Genomic DNA, 15,922 nt, shown 5'->3' on the forward strand with positions numbered 1-15,922 from the left:
CCACAGTGATACAGTCAGATGGGAACTGAGACCAAAACCTCCCTTCACTCAGCCTGTGCTCTGCTGGGAACCGCGCGCCAGATACAGCTTGGGTTACTCAAGCCTTTATGCTACAGCCGGTAAGCCCAATGCAAAGGAGAACAGTGGTGGGCGGGGGAAGGGATTTGCTGGCATCAGCTGTGTTTGTGCACAAGAGCAGAGCAGGTGACACAGTGTAAGTGCCCAGAAAAAAAAAATACGGAAAAGAGAGTGTTGGTAGTTACTGAGCATAGTCAATAGCTGTTTAAAGCCAGGGTGGCCCATCACTGAGTGGCAGTTCTAAATGTCTCAACACGGTAGAGCCAATTGAAGGTGGAGAAGCTAAATAGCACGTATCTATGTGTGTGTTTATGTACGAGCTGGTAGGAGTTCCTGTCATATTTGGCTGGATGATGAGAGGTGGCATATAGGTGCCTCAAGGGATGGGTCTCGGAATCTGTAACGTTTTGGCTATACATGCATGTTATTCCAGTCTCTAAGTGTTAGGGAAGCCCTTCATAGAAATCAGGTATGGTCCACCATGAACCCAGAGGGAGTGCTAGGAGGGGAGCTTTTGTTATCCTAGAGGCTACAGATTGTGTGGAAGCCATGCTTAGCTCTGAGCTAGTTACTTTAAATTGGGATTCTATCTCCGTTATTCAGCTATAGAAACGAGGCAGAACTCAATTAGATGAGAGTTAATAAATCAAAGTTTAAATCTCTGACCTGAGGTTTGACTCTGCATAGGGCTTTCTGAAAGTCATGCAAAAACAGAGCTCTGCCCTGTACTCCAGCAAAGAATTGAGCTGAAGTAGAGGAAGGGGTTATATTAGTAGCAGTACATAGTTTGTCCCAATAGCCCAGTTACACCTGGGTTTCTGCTTCAAACAGATCAGCTGATTGGTCACTGAGAATTCCACCTCCTCCTTGCTGTTTAACAAGGAACCTCTCTTCCTGCTCCCCCTCCACTCTCTGCAGAAGGACAAACAGCTTTTGACTGTTTCCTCCCTGCACGTGCTCTGAAGAGTTTTGTGGACAGCTCTCCCCACTCAGTGTTCAGTAACTGGGAAAGGCGAGTTATGAATTACACACATGAGGTCCCATTCACCTCTCTGATTGAGAATGAATCTCTTTGTGGTGTCAGTTCAGCCGTATAGTTCATGGCATCTTCTCCGCTTTGATTTTCCTGGTTTGATATTGCCCCTGGATGTTTGTTCCTTGCTATGTGAAGTCTCTGGATCTCACAAACCACCTAGGTCCCAGAGGCCCATTGATGACAAAGAGAAGGAGTAATCTGTCAGTTCCCACGACCCCACTTCCCAGATCTCTCTTCAGGTTCCAGGCAAATGGTTGGTTTGCAAATTAATGAATATCAGCTCACAGCCTTTCTCCTACTCCCCTTTTTGCCCCCCCCCAATGTAAATGTTTGGGCCGGGATATTCAAAGCTGTCTAAGGGAGTTAGGCACCCAACCCCACTGAAATTCACCATGACTTGGGATCCTAACTTCTTTAGACTTACAGCTGGTCAGAACATGGCATTTTTTCCACTGACCATTTCAACTTTTTGTCAAAATCCCCCCAAATTTCCAGTTTTCAGCAGTACATTTTCTTTTTTCCAACCAAAAAAATCATCATCGCTTTCAGGAAAGAAGACACCGTCTGTGAAAAGTTTTGTTTATGTGAAAACCCAATTTTCCATCAATAGAACGTTTTCGAGCTGTCCTAGTTAGACTCCTTTGGAAATGCCAGCCTATACCATGAACTGTAACCTATACCGCGTGTCCTGGTCTGGTGTTAACCTCCTGGGGCAGGTGGCAGTGTCCTGTACGGCGTGTAGCAGGCATTCCGAGCACGTTTGCCAGCATGACAGAAAGTAATCAACACCGTCATGGGAGGCTGGGCAAGCCAAAGAAATAAACCTTCGATCAAACACAAACAAATGCCAGAGTGCACTGAATGAGATCAGTTATGATGGACCCGAGGCAACTGTACACATGGAAAGTGCCCCAAACCGGGAAGCCTTCTAGAAATTCCTAGGCATGTTAACATTGGAGCCAGTGTTACTCAATGGCCATCAGAAAAACACAAAGTTCTATTGGGCCTGATGAGATGACATTGCTGTATATGGTGTATCTGTATGACAGCATGTCGTGATCTCACACAGCATGAGGTGGGCAGTGCTAAGTATAATCCACATCAGTGACTGAACAGGCCACTGCAGAAGCAATTGCTATGAGAACAAGAGGCCTGTGACGCAAAGCTCAGACAGCAGAGAGCATTGGTCTGTGGTTATTACTGTTGCTAGGTGATATGTTACATTTCCATGTGATTTTTATTTTAAAAGGAACATGTAAGAACACCCACTGGGATCAGTAAATACCGACCTCTGTCATGTGGCCAGATATTGACCTTGCCACCCTGACCAAGAATCTGGCACAGGGGACAGAACATCAAGTCATCTGGTATATTGCCACCACGCCAGGGCTCCTTGTTACGGCTTTGAATTTCTGGGATGCACTGAAGGAGGGAATTGTGCAGAGCAGGGCATTTGTCTCCTGTGCATGTGATAGCTTTGACCAGGTTCATTAGCTCCAGGCCACTCTGCATTATGCACAGAGAATATACACACCCCGAGATCTTTCCTTGCCCAACGGTGATGTGCATAGGACACTGTTAGTGAGATCTCTAGCAATTCTCCAATGCAGTTAGCTGATGGTGAGGGGTCTAAAGCACTTTCCCAGCTTACAAAGGGTATTTAGGATCCAGGGTGTGAAACCCAAAATGAACCTAATTCACCCCAGGGACCCTGAGAGAATTAAACTTCTCCTTGTGTCCAATTTGAATGTGCAGCCTATTTTCCAGGTTCTCATTCTTTACATATTGTCTGAAGTTGTGCTTTCTCCGTGGTGTCCCCCTCACCACCACCCCTGCCCTTGACTGGAGCACGTCAGCTCCCTGGGATCGGGGCATTGGCGGGGATGGAACGTTGACTCTGGAGTTTGGTTCTGCCAGGAATACATCTGAACCTGGCTGGTTAGCGCCTGATCCCGCAGGGGGTTGAGCGGCTCCTGAGGGGTGCCAGAGCCCTCAGCTCCCACTGCAGGCCCTGGAAGGGGAGGGCACGCAGAGCCTTGCAGAATCAGGCCCACGTGGAGTACAACAGAAGGTGCATCTCTCTGTCCACACTTCCCACTGTCCGCAGGCTTCCAAACCCCAACCATTTAGCCTCTCATTATAAAAAGCAGGGGCCCTTTAAAGGGCTTGTTTTTTGCCTGCATTAGTGCACATCGTCCACTTCAAACTGGTAACAATGGTCCAAATTCTGCTGTTACTTACAGCCATGCTTCAGTGGCGTTCCATGTGGGTAATCAAGTGCTGAATTTAGCCACTGCTGCTAGCTGCAGCTGTATATTAGAGCCTTATATTGTAAGGAGACTGTATAGTCTAGGGACTACAGGAGAGGAAGACATGAAACCTTCCCTGCACAGGACTTTCTTGTGATGCTAGGAAGTTCTTTATTCTCCCCAGTACAGCAGAATTCATGCTGCCCTTTTCTATGTGGTAGCTGGGGTACCTCTGCAGGTTTCCCTCAGGAAAAACAAATGATTCCCCTTTTTGGCATCTCTGGGTTTGAGTGCCTCTGAGAGCAGAGCTCCCATTTAAGAGTTGCTGCGTTTCTCAGGGGGACTGTGAAATGCTACTGCAGCCACTGAACAGGGAACAGATTTGCATGAAGGGGCCGTTCTCCTGTGCTGAGGTTTAAGAGAGAATCAGAGGGTCCCAGCCACAGACCCGTTTGCCTCAGGAAGCCGAGCTCGTCTGGATCCACCATGGCCTGGGCCCCTCTGCTCCTCACGCTGCTCACTTACTGCTCAGGTTAGCTAGAAGGGTTGACTTGTCCCAAAACTTTGACCAAGGACTGTGATTATTGTGTTGTAAATTCAGGCCAATCAAATGGTTTTTGGGAACATCTCTGCTGTTGAAATGTAAAAGCAGCAGATCAGTGGTCTGAGATTTTCAAAACATTCCTGGGGATTAATCTGGGCTTGTGCAGCCAAATTTCTTGCCATCCTTTGAACATCCCTAGCATGAGACTTCGTAACAGATAATGGGATGTGGGGATACTCATCATTTATATATTCCTGTTTTTATTCTTGTTTAGGTGCCAGTTCACAGCCGGTGCTGACTCAGCCCTCCTCAGAGTCTGTGTCACCAGGACAAACAGCCAAACTGTCCTGTGCCATGAGCAGCGGGTACAGCCTTAGCAGTTACAATCTGTATTGGTACCAACAGAGATCTGGCCAAGCCCCTCGCTTTGTGTTGTCCGGTACCAGCAGCAGAGGTGATGGGATCCCAGACCGATTCACTGGTTCCAGCTCTGGCAATGATGGTTATTTAACCATCACCAATATCCAAGCAGAGGATGAGGCTGATTATTATTGTGCCATATGGTATGGCAGTGGGGGAGTGTCCCACGGTGATGAAGTCATATGGGGAACTGAGACAAAAACCTCTACTGTCCTGCTTCATCGTATGTCCTGCTGTGAGTCCACTGGATAGGGAGTTTGGTATAAGAGGGAGGCGGAGTCAAGCTATTCCCCCTATTTCAAAACTATTCATTCAGATTATTCAGCAAAATTTTAATGAACGGAAACATTCAAAAAAATCAGTGCCTTGAACCGTTCTAGGACAGAACAAGGAGCTAAATAGGAAGCAAAATTTGTCATGACTGAATCGTCCGGCTCTGCTGAATGGGAATGGCTGATGATAGAAATGTAGGGTGGGAAGAGACCATCCTTCCCAGAGTTCCTAACTCCTCTGTGCATGAACTGGAAACAGAGACATTTCCCCAGTGAGCCTGTCTGTTCACAGCAGGTTTGGTACGGGTGGGGATATCCCTTAGGAGAGAGTTACAGCCAAAGAAGTAATAAAGGACTTTTGAAAATAATTCAGGAGTTGTCAGGAGCAGAGTGACACCTGCCCCCTCCCGAGGAGCTGGGCCGTTTATGGAACAGGAACAGGATTAGTTTTATATCCTGACCCAGACAGAGCCCTGTGACCTGCCCCTGTCAAGCAGCAGCCAGGGAGCAGATTTGCATGAAGGGGCCATTCTCCAGCGCTGGGGGTTTAAGAGAGAATCGGAGGGTCCCAGCCAGAGACCCATTTGCCTCAGGGAGCTGAGCTCGTCTGGATTCCCACCATGGCCTGGGCCCCTCTGCTCCTCGCGCTGCTCACGTACTGCTCAGGTGCTCTGCGGGGAAGGGTCGTATTTACTTTATTACTGTAACACTGCATGATATTTGAGATCTAACACAGGGAAATAGTCTCTTTAGAATTAGCCCTGGCAGTGAGACTTTGAATTTTTATTTTGCTCTGTTTGTTCCCTTCTCTCAGGGTCGAGCTCCCAGTACGTCTTGACTCAGCCGTCTACAGTCAGTGTCGCTGGGCCAAACAGCTAAACTCTCCTGTGCCATGAGCAGTGGGTACAGCATTGGCAGTTGCCCTATAACCTGGTACCAGCAGAAACCTAGCCAAGCCCCTCGCTTTGTGCTGTATGAAACCAGCAACAGAGGTGATGGGATCCCAGATCGGTTCACTGGCTCTACAGACTCCTCCAGGAACACGGCTTATTTAACCATCACCGGGGTCCAGGCAGAGGATGAGGCTGATTATTATTGTGCTGGAGCTTTTGGCAGTGGTAGCATCTGGCTGTAACCGCAGAGAGGCAGGGAGAGGGGGAACTGAGACAAATAACCTCAGCCTGTGTAGGGTGACCGTATTTCCCTATGCTGAATCCAGGACACGTGGTAAACGTATTCGTATGCAAGTGAGTTCAATGGCAAGCAGAACTATGCAGTACAAACGTTCAAATTAACATCAAGTTGACTGAGCCTCTGTTAAAAAGAAATACTGAGAAGTTGGGTTCTTTCTATTTGCCTTCCCAGGGCGCTGGCCCAGCCAGAGGCAGTGGGGGAAGGAAGGAGCCTCCCGCCAGGCTGTTGGTGAGCTGAGCGCTCTGGCCAGAGGCTGGTTCTCCACACGGCGCTGGAAGTGGGACGCGCCCTGCTGGGGTGGGGGGATATGGAGGAGCAGTGGGGCTGGGGGGGATCGAAGGGGCAAAGCAGGGAGAGGACAGTGAGAAGGGAAGCACGTAAAGGGCCGATGGATAGGCAGCAGAGGCAACATGTAACCAACTGCCGCCTGGTGCCAGTCCACTCACCAGCCACCGCAGCTCGCAGCGGGCAGTCAGCGTCGGCTGGAAATGGGATGGGGGATGCGGCCCTGCTGGCTGAAAACCAGCACGGAGTGGGGGCTGCACTGATGGACCAGCATGGGGAGTGGCTGGCCCCACGTACTGCCACCAGCCTTGCACCCCCACTCCCATTGTCAGCCATTGCTGGACTCCCTCCCCCGTCACTCACTGTTGGGTGGGTGGGCGACTGGCGAGCAGGGATCCGGCCAGCAGCAGGACCCGCCAGCTATGTTCCCTCTGCATTACTGGCCCACTCAGAAAGCTGTAGGGAAAACACACCAGCTGTTCACTGGATCACTAGCTGTCCTCTGTGCTGCCCAAGTGCCCGCACTGCTCACAGGACAGTATGGGCTGCCATAGAGCAGGACACGATTTGCTAGGAGTGCACGGAGTAGATGGGCTGCTGCTAGGTTTGGTTTTGGATGTTATATGGGGTTGTCTTGCTCCCACCCAGAGAGGATTTCTAGACTCACCAAAATGAATGTCATGATGCAAAATGACCCTGATTCCCAAAAGCGACAGTGATGGAATTAAACCTCCCTCTTTGCACATGTGATCCTCTAAGCACATGTGACTTGTATTGAAACGCCTGAGTAATGGCTGGTAGCTGGGGGTCGTTGCAGTAATTTTATTTCATCCACAAGCCCCTGGGCTCCTGGAGATGAAGCAGCTAATGACCTGGATGGCTCCTAGCCCGTCAGCTCTTTGGGGCAGGGTCTGTCGGTTGCTCTGTGTGTAATAAGAACTAACTAATGATGAATAATGATGCTGGCACTTTGCGGGCTGGAAGGAGGCTCGGCTGCACACGGGCATCTGATCACCCGCCCCATGGGACACTTTCCTGCCAGGACCTGCCCGTTGCCCTTTATGACATCCTGCCCGGTGATGCTGGCCATGGGGCCTTTGGCAGAGTCCTCTGCACACGCTGGCCCAAGTCCAGCCCCTGTGCTGGCCTCTGAAATCCACGTGGTCAGCAGGGATTCATGGAGCCCTATCTTTGGAAATCCCTTCTCCTCTCTTTGGCTGCAGTTGTGTCTCAGATCCAGCTGGTTGCGTTTTTTGGGCTTGGAGCCTGTTCAAAGGCAGATTAAATAATCTTCCCTGAAAATGCAAACTATGGGCCCGATCCTGCACAACGGCAACCTGTGGGAGATTTGCCGTTGAATTCACCGGGAGCAGAGTTGGGCTCAGTTCCTTTTGTTTTATGCTCCGGCCTGGCCATAAAGACCCTCCTCTGAACTCCCCGTGGTGATCACGATGTGGAGTGTGACCGATCACTGCTAGAAGAGAAGCAAAGGCTGCTCCCTGAAGCAAAGTGTGCTGTGTGCACGATTTCACTGTGAGGGAGGAGGCCTTTTATTGGGGACAAGTTGGGGACTGGGGTGGAATTTGCCATTGGAGCTGGCCAAGCGATGTCACAGGGGAACAGTAATTCTCTCTCCATCTTATGAAGGCCCCTATACGTCTCTCATCCCTCTCAGATCTGAGCACCCCCTGGCTCCCAGTGTCACATGAGCTCCCCTTTAACAGCCTCTTGTTCCTCTCAGAGGCAGGAGGAGGGAGGTGCTGGTGGCAGCAGCCAGTGAGCAGGGAGCTGATTTGCATGAAGGGGCCGTTCTCCAGCTCTGGGGGTTTAAGAGAGAATCGGAGGGTCCCAGCCACAGACCCGTTTGCCTCAGGAAGCCGAGCTCGTCTGGATTTCCACCATGGCCTGGGCCCCTCTGCTCCTCACGCTGCTCACGTACTGCTCTGGTGAGAGGGGGGAGGATTTAACACACTGCTTTAGGAAGCTCTTTATTTCTGTTTCCCTATTTCCCGTTTCTCACCCTTGATTCTGTTGCAGCATGTAACCAAACTGTGATAATCAATGAATTCCTGTCCTTGTTCCAGGGGCCAGTTCGCAGCCCACACTGACCCAGCCGCCTTCGGACTCAGTGTCCTTGGGAAACACCGTGAAACTCTCCTGCACTCTGAGCAGTCAGCACAGCAGCTACAACGTTGGATGGTACCAACAAAGAGATGGCCAGGCCCCTCAGTTCCTTTGGTACGGCTCTAGTACCAAAGGAGACGGGGTCCCAGATCGATTCACTGTTTCCAGTTCCGGAGCCATTCGCTATTTAACCATCACCAACGTCCAGCCAGAGGATGAGGCCACTTATTACTGTGGTGCAGATTATGGCAGTGGTAGCAGCTATGGGTAACTCACCATGACACAATCAGATGGGGAACTGAGACAAAAACCTCCCCTCACCCAGGCTGTGCACAACTGGGTCCCACGCTCTGTGCAGAGCTTTGCATTTTACTTTCAACAAATCAGCTGATTATTGTGCACTGAGAACTTCAGCCTCCCACAGTCTGAGAGGGAATGTCTCCTCCTGTCCCTCTTCACAGCCTTTGCAGAGGGACAAAGCAGCTTTTACGTGTTGCTTCCTTACTTGGCCTCTGCAGGCTGCACAGACAGCTCTTCCCCCCTCTCAGCCCCCCAGAGCTCTCCTCCCAACGTCTGAACAGTCAGGAACAGTTCTCCCCCCTTGGTGATAAATAACAAGTAAAGGGCTCGGGGTTACAAGTGATGTGAATCCATCTCAGCTGAAGGAACGCTATCCACTGCTGTATTCAACCATATACGTGACAAAACCTTCTCCGCTCTGATTCCCTGCAATGGGCTTTCCCTTCCACATGCAGGGTTGGATCTCCCTGTAAACACAGAGCTGGGTCACAGAGACCAATTAATGAACAGGATAAATCACAGCAGAGGTTACTGCCTGTACTGATAGTCGTCTCTAAGCCAGCACCGTTCTCCCACCCACCACTATCGGTGTCCCAAGGTCTCTCTTCAGAGTTTAGTAACAGGGAAATCTCAGTAGGTTTGGAAATAAATGAACATCGTTTATCACCTCTTTTTACCAGTCCCCTCTCCCAGTGTTGTGGCAGTTGATACTATCACTAATAAAGTGAGTATCACTGTTGTTCTCGTTTTGGCCTTTAGATGGCGATGTCTGCCCATTACACTGTGCATAGCTGGTGTTGATGAGCAAATTTCCCAGGGCGTGATGGAACTGGATGTACACTGGGTGAGTCTGTCACCCTGCATTTCTGCTGTGAATGGAAGCAGGAGAACGTGCAGAGGGGGAAGTTTTGTCCTGCACACATGGCAGGTTTGACCATGAAGGTATTTGCTCGGTCCAGGCCTCTGCTCGTCATGCACAGAGAGCAAATGCACATGCACATCCTACCGTGCCCAGCAGTGCAGTTTGTGTAAGTCTGTTAGTGAGATCACTGGCAATTGTCTTCTTCAGGCACCTGATGGGACAGGGGTATTTAGCCAGCACAGAGAATGCAGGTGAAATCCCTTCATGAAAAATTATTCTAATCCACCCTCGGACCACAGAGAATTAAGCTCTCCCCTCTCTCCAGTTTAAATGGGCGACATATTTCTCAGCTCCACTTACTTGAAAGGTATTTCCCAGATTTGTTCTTTCACTATCACCTGCCCCTCACTCTGACCCCTGGGTTTGGCTGGGATGTATCTGCTCCCTGGGCATTGCCTGGGACGGAGCTTTGACTCCAGAATTTGGTCCTGCCAGGAATACGTCTGTGTCTGGCCACTGAGGCCCTGATCCTGCTGGGGGCTGAGCAGCTCCTGGGAGGGGCACAGCACTCCCAGCTCCCACTGCAGTCACTGGGAGAGGAGAGTGCTCTGCACCTGGTAGAACTGGGCCAGGCCAGAGCACATCACATCATCATCCCTGCTGGGACGTGTGCTTGTCGCCGACACTCCTGCACGCTGCAGTTGTCCATGACTCGGTGTGTGTGCTCACGAATGACGAGACGGGGCCCTGGCTCTCCATCTCCTTCCATAGCAGGGGTGTGTTTGCAGTGTTGGGAATTACAGCTGCGAAGCAGGCGCACAAATGCAAGGCCAAAAATGCAGGTGGAGTTCAGGTCCCAGCTTTTGGAAAGTCAGGTCCAAAATTCCTGGTCTCCTCAGGGGAACTGGGTCAGGTGCTGAGGAGGGTCATGAGGAAAATGCTCTTTATTGGGAGGAAGCTGCTGTCTGGTGTCATGCCAACCTGTGTAAAAGGCCCCTGGTCACACAGTGGGGGGGATTATTAATACATGACATCATAATAATTATAACAGAAACCCGGGATGTCTCCTGCTCAGCTCCAGGGGCTTCTCTCCAGACCCAGGAGCTCCCCACACACATTGAGCATCTGTTTGTGTGAGGGGAAAGAGACACTCCAGGGCTCCAGCTGCATTCCTCTGTCAGGGCAATCGGTCACCATCCTCCACTGAAACAACTGCCAGCTAGGCCAAATCCTTCTCTCAGTGACTTCATTGGGGCTCTGTGCAGGGTAGCTGGTCCCTGTGGGTAGATTCAGCCCATGACCCTGGATCAGAGCAGGTGGGGCTAATCCAGCCAATTAAAGAGGGCTGGGCTACAGCTGGGCCTATAAAGGGCTGACAATGGGGAATGAGCTGAGACAGGCTGGACTTTGGGGGAGGGAAAGTCACTCTGGAGTAGAGCTAGTGGTGTGCCCCAGAAATGGGGGCCTGGGCTCAGAGAAGCAGCTCTGGGGTGGCTGCTTGTGCAAGGGAGCAGAGCTGACTGAAATGAGGAAGTTGCTAGGAACAGGTAGAGCCAGAAACCCTGGTGGGGTGGCCGTGAAGCTAGAGAATGAGTTAAAAGACTGTTTTTCTGTTTGTTTGCTAACTTCTGCTAAGGAAAATAACCTTCCTTGCCAAGGGCTGGGTGTGGCAGTGCCTGCTTTGGAGTTTGGGGACTAGCCTGGCCTGATGACAGGTTCCCTGGGGGTAAAGGAGAGAATTGTGTCCCTGGGGCTCCTGTATTTGACAGGGATTCTAAAGAAGGAGCAAATGAAAGTTTCCCAAGAACGTCCCTGGGAGCCCAGGTGCTAGGTGGTGCCTCAGCGCTAGAGCGTGGAATTCCTGCTGCACGTTTCTTTGCCAGGGCTGGAGTCTGACAAATAGCTTCTACAGCAAGACAAGCAGAAATTGAAATACCCCCACTGTGCACGGCTAGTCTGGAAGGGGGAGAAGATGTTTGACAGCATGAGATGGGGCTTTTTCTGAGCTAGTCGGAGAGCTCTTTTCAGTTTCATAGAATAAAAATCTGTTTATTGGGCTCTCACCGCGATATAACACCAGAGTAACTTGTCCTTCTCACACTCACAAACCCTGTGTAACAGACTGCTGGGGATCCCCAGAACTGTGAACCACTGTGTTAGCCAAGAGCGAGCTGTGCTGGAGATTAGACTGTGCATCAGCTCCCTCCCACCCCAGTCTGTCTTCCTCACCAGCAAACTCCTCACGGCTCTCCCAGCCCAAACCTCGCCCGGCAGGTAACGCTCAGCCAGTGAACGGCCACCCTGGAGCACCTCAGAGATCTTTCTCTGCAATGCAGAGCTCCTGCCACTGTACGTTAACAGAAGATATTAAGTTTGCTGCTCTTTTAAAGAGTCCATACATCCCAGGTTATTAATTTTAACTGGGGTAAATACACCCTTCCCTTCAAACACGGCCCTGAATTGGTTTATAGTAAAAGTAACCAAGTTTATTAAACAAAAGCCATAGGTTTTATGTGATACCAAGTAGAAGAAATAAAATCAGAAAGGGTTACAAACAAACAAATGTAAAAATACACTTTCTGGTGGCTAAGACCTCGCTTAATAAGCCCCTGTTTTCGTTCATGGTAGTTTCCTCACCAGTCTTCCCTTCCCCAGCAATAGCTGGCTAGCTCCCAGCTGGGATCCCCATGGAGCCAAGGGGCTGGTTTTCCTTGTCTCCTCAGGTGAAGGGTAACTTAGGCATTTGCTTCCCCTCTCTGTATAGTCCAATAAACCTTTGAAATGTGTCCTTCTGACATGTATCCCCGATAAAGTTCCTGTTCCCTGCTGGGTATGGACACCACACATCTGGTGTAGGCTGCATGCAGCCTCCCCCCACTCCCCCACTAGTGACTTTTACAATGCAAAGTGTCTCTTCCTGCAAACCCCTGATACAAATGAATAGCCGCTTGAATCTGACCACACCTGGTGTGAGGTGTTGGCCTCTTTCCTTTGTCTGGAGAAAACCTGTTTATCAACCACTCCTGCCAGGCCTGGTTTAAACATCTTAAAGTCACAGGCTTTCAAGCATAATATTAGTGAGTATCCATAATTCCACATCCAGCACTGTCACATATATTTCTCCATGACATTAGAAACCAGTGTGTTACTAGAGTTCAGATGATACCTCACAAGGCATATTTTGTACCGATATTATCACAGTAGTGTGCAGGGTGTGAACCTAGGGGTAGCTAGGCTCACACCCTCCTTTAATCATTTCTTGTTCTTCTGAGGAGGGGACGTGCTGGCAACAGGAGCCAGGGAGCAGATTTGCATGAAGGGGCCGTTCTCCAGCGCTGGGGGTTTAAGAGAGAATTGGAGGGTTCCAGCCACAGACCCGTTTACCTCAGGGAACCGAGCTCGTCTGGATTCCCACCATGGCCTGGGCCCCTCTGCTCCTCGTGCTGCTCACGTATGGCTTGGGTGAATGAGACGGTTTCTCTTTTCTGGTTTGGTTTAAATTACACCAGTTTATTCTGACTCAGCCCCCCTCAGTGTCAGTGGAAACACAGTTAAACGCTCCTGTGTCCTTAGCAGTGGATCCACATTTGGAAGCGTTTCATGATATCAGCAGAATGAGGGGAGAAACCCAAGATACCTGCTGAGGTACAACACTGACTCTGACAAGCACCAGGGCTCTGGGGTCCCCAATCGTTCTGCTGGTTCCAAAGATGTCTCTAATAAAACCGGCTACTTAACCATCACCAGCGTCTAAGCAGAGGATGAGGCTGACTATTACTGTGCTGCAGGGGGTGGTGCTGCACTATGACACAGCCAGATGGGGAACTCACAAAAACCTGCTCTTCCCTCTTCCAACGCTGCATGAGTTCATCATGTGTCAGCGCTAAGTTATGATCATTCACCCACTCTGAAAGCAGTGAAGTGTGTCCCCATGCGCTGTCCCACTCCCTGTGATTTCAGCTCACTAACTTGATCAAGCTCTGGAAATTTAAGGCAAAGTCTTTGTCCCACTGAACTGAACAGCAGTTTTATCATTTCTTTCAATGGGACCAGGATTTGACCCCTGCAATGCAATGCTCCGGCAGCAATGAGATTCTGTTATAATCCTAAAGGAAACGTTCCAAAATCCAGTTCCCAGATCCATGCTGTGAGAGGAGGTAGTTTGTGTCTATTAAATACCAGCTCATTCTTCAGTGAAACTCAGAGCCTGCGGAGCGGGGTGTTAGAGCCGAGAGCCCAGGCATTTCACACACAAGCGGAGCCAGGGTAGGAAAGGGACGGATCTGGCTATGATACAAACAGCTCCATTAAGAAAGGCTGAGCCTGCAAAATGACTAGGCGAAAGAAGCCACAAAAGCCACATTGAGAGCAACTGAGTAGTAAAGACCCCACCACTCGCCCCAGACCTCCTGTACACATATCTGACAAGTCACAGGGTTCCCAAGTCCTAGCTATTCCTAAATGTAAATATTAGCCAAGGGGGTGAGTTGGAGGGACACAATAACACGCAGCCACACTCACAAATGGCAAACTGGGCTGTATGTAGCTGGGACCTGTCATGAATCTCTCCTTCAACTCCAGAGATTGGAGAGAATTCAATGGGATGCGAGAAGCAGCTGGATTTTCCCCAGGTGCTGTAGGGCAGTATAGCAACATGGTGCAGCTATGACTCTGGGCACGAGAGGGCGCTGTCTCCCTGAACTGTTGGTAATGAAATACAGTAACTGTTTAATACACATTTACCTTCCAGGGTGTGTGCAACAGGCTGTGGTGATCAGAGAGCTGCATCTGTTCAAACCCCTCCTGCAGACACACTGGGTGGAGGAGGGATGAGACAGAGGGCTGACGGAACGCGGATGTATTAACTTATGTTGTAGATTTATGAACCACTCCTCAGTGTAACGGCGGGATTTATATATACACGTAAACCCAGACAAGTCTGGAAACAACCGTTCCATCAGCATGTGAAGAATTGGTGAAATTAGGAAGGGGTGAGCCTGTTGAATGATCAAATTAAACAAGGCACAAGGGGGTTAATTCACCCCTCAGCCAATACAGAGCTACTAAGTGTGGGGGTATGAACCATACAGGCCAGAGTTCAGATTGCCTTAGATCCCATGGGGAAAAGCCCCTTACAAATATCAAAGGCAGAGCAAGGCAGCACAGGGTGTCTGGGCCTGAGAAGAGCCTTTCACACATGAAGGAAATGTGGTTCAGTTTCTTTTGAAATAACAAGGTCCAGGCCACGTTAGGAAAGCGTGAGCCTGCTAATGGTTGTGTTAATGGAGACGAAAGCCTCACCGAGAGCCACTGAGTAGAAAGAACCTTCCTCTGCACACCCCCTCCCTCCCCGGACCCTGCCCTGTACTTGTCTGATGAGTTACTGGGGGTTCCTGAGCCCTTAACGTCACTTGATGTAAAATATTAGAACACAAGGGGAGTCTGAAGACAGCCGCATTCATAAGGCTAAAACTGGGCTGCGTGCAGCTGGGAACTGGAATGAATCTCTCCTTAAACTCCAGAGACTGGAGAGAATAAAATGTGATTTGAGATGCACCTGGATTTCCCCCCCTCTACTCTTCTGCAAATGGGTGATGTGGTCCAGTTCTGTCTGGGCACCAGGGGGCGCTGTCACGCTGCAATTTTATGGTGAACAGTTTTTAGTGGAATAAAGTAACGGTTTAACACACATTTGTCTTCAAGAGTCTGGTGCACAGACTGTGGTGTTTGAACAGCTGCGTCCTTTCAGATCCCTCATTCAGACCAAGTGGTGGGGGAGGAGGAGAGACAGGAGGGCCAAGGCACACAATTGTACTGATTTAGGTTGCAGAATTACTAACTACGCACCTTTAAAAATCTGCCCCTTAGTCCTTTGGCTTAAGATATAGATGCTCCTGTTCAGCTCTACAGCGCTCCTGCTCAATCCCTGGTGCTAATCTAGCTGACAGTCACAACAGAGTGTTTGGCACCAGGTAATATTGATGTTTGCATCCATGCAGGTAGTTGCAACTGCTGCCTACAGACTAAGAAATTATTTGGTCAGAGAGACTAAGTAGTGATCAGATTTACTCTGCTACATGCGCAGCTTGTAAACATGTGATTCCCCATAAATAAAAATAAAAATTTCTCCGAGTACTAGCTCCCTGCGCAGGCAGTTAGAGAGAACTTGTCAGTCTGTGTGATGGCACCATCTGGTTGTGTTAAATATTATTTAAGGAGTAGGTTAAAGTAAGGACCCCTTATAATAAATAATACTAGCAAAATCTGTTTCAAATTGAACTTGAAATAATAATTGAAAATGTACAAATTTATAGGGAGGTGCTTTTTTTAAAATAAAAAATCTTATTTTAAATAAAGCCTAAACTGGAAATTATATTTGAAATCTGAGCGTCTTTGTATTTCTTAAAACTCAGGATTAAGATTTTTAAAGAACCCGCAGCCAATGTATAGGGAGTGGATTTGCATGAAGGGGCCGTTCTCCAGCGCTGGGGGTTTAAGAGAGATTTCGGAGGGTCCCAGCCATAGTCCTGTTTGCCTCAGGAAGTCAACCTTGTCTGG

General features: G+C 49.5%; 1 pseudogene and 1 gene segment (V, D, J or C); both read left to right on the plus strand.

The window, feature by feature from the left end:
- Positions 1-5,219: 5,219 nt before the first annotated feature.
- Positions 5,220-5,734, plus strand: LOC113405208 (annotated as a pseudogene).
- A 2,244-nt stretch (positions 5,735-7,978) lies between these two features.
- LOC112107226 lies at positions 7,979-8,593 on the plus strand. The segment is given in 2 exon segments: positions 7,979-8,024; positions 8,163-8,593. Coding segments are annotated over 2 exon segments (477 nt in total).
- The last annotated feature ends 7,329 nt before the right edge of the window (positions 8,594-15,922 follow it).

This window comes from Terrapene carolina, unplaced genomic scaffold, assembly GCF_002925995.2.
Source record: "Terrapene carolina triunguis isolate 2854851 unplaced genomic scaffold, T_m_triunguis-2.0 Scaffold34278, whole genome shotgun sequence".
NCBI classification, from domain to species: domain Eukaryota; kingdom Metazoa; phylum Chordata; order Testudines; family Emydidae; genus Terrapene; species Terrapene triunguis.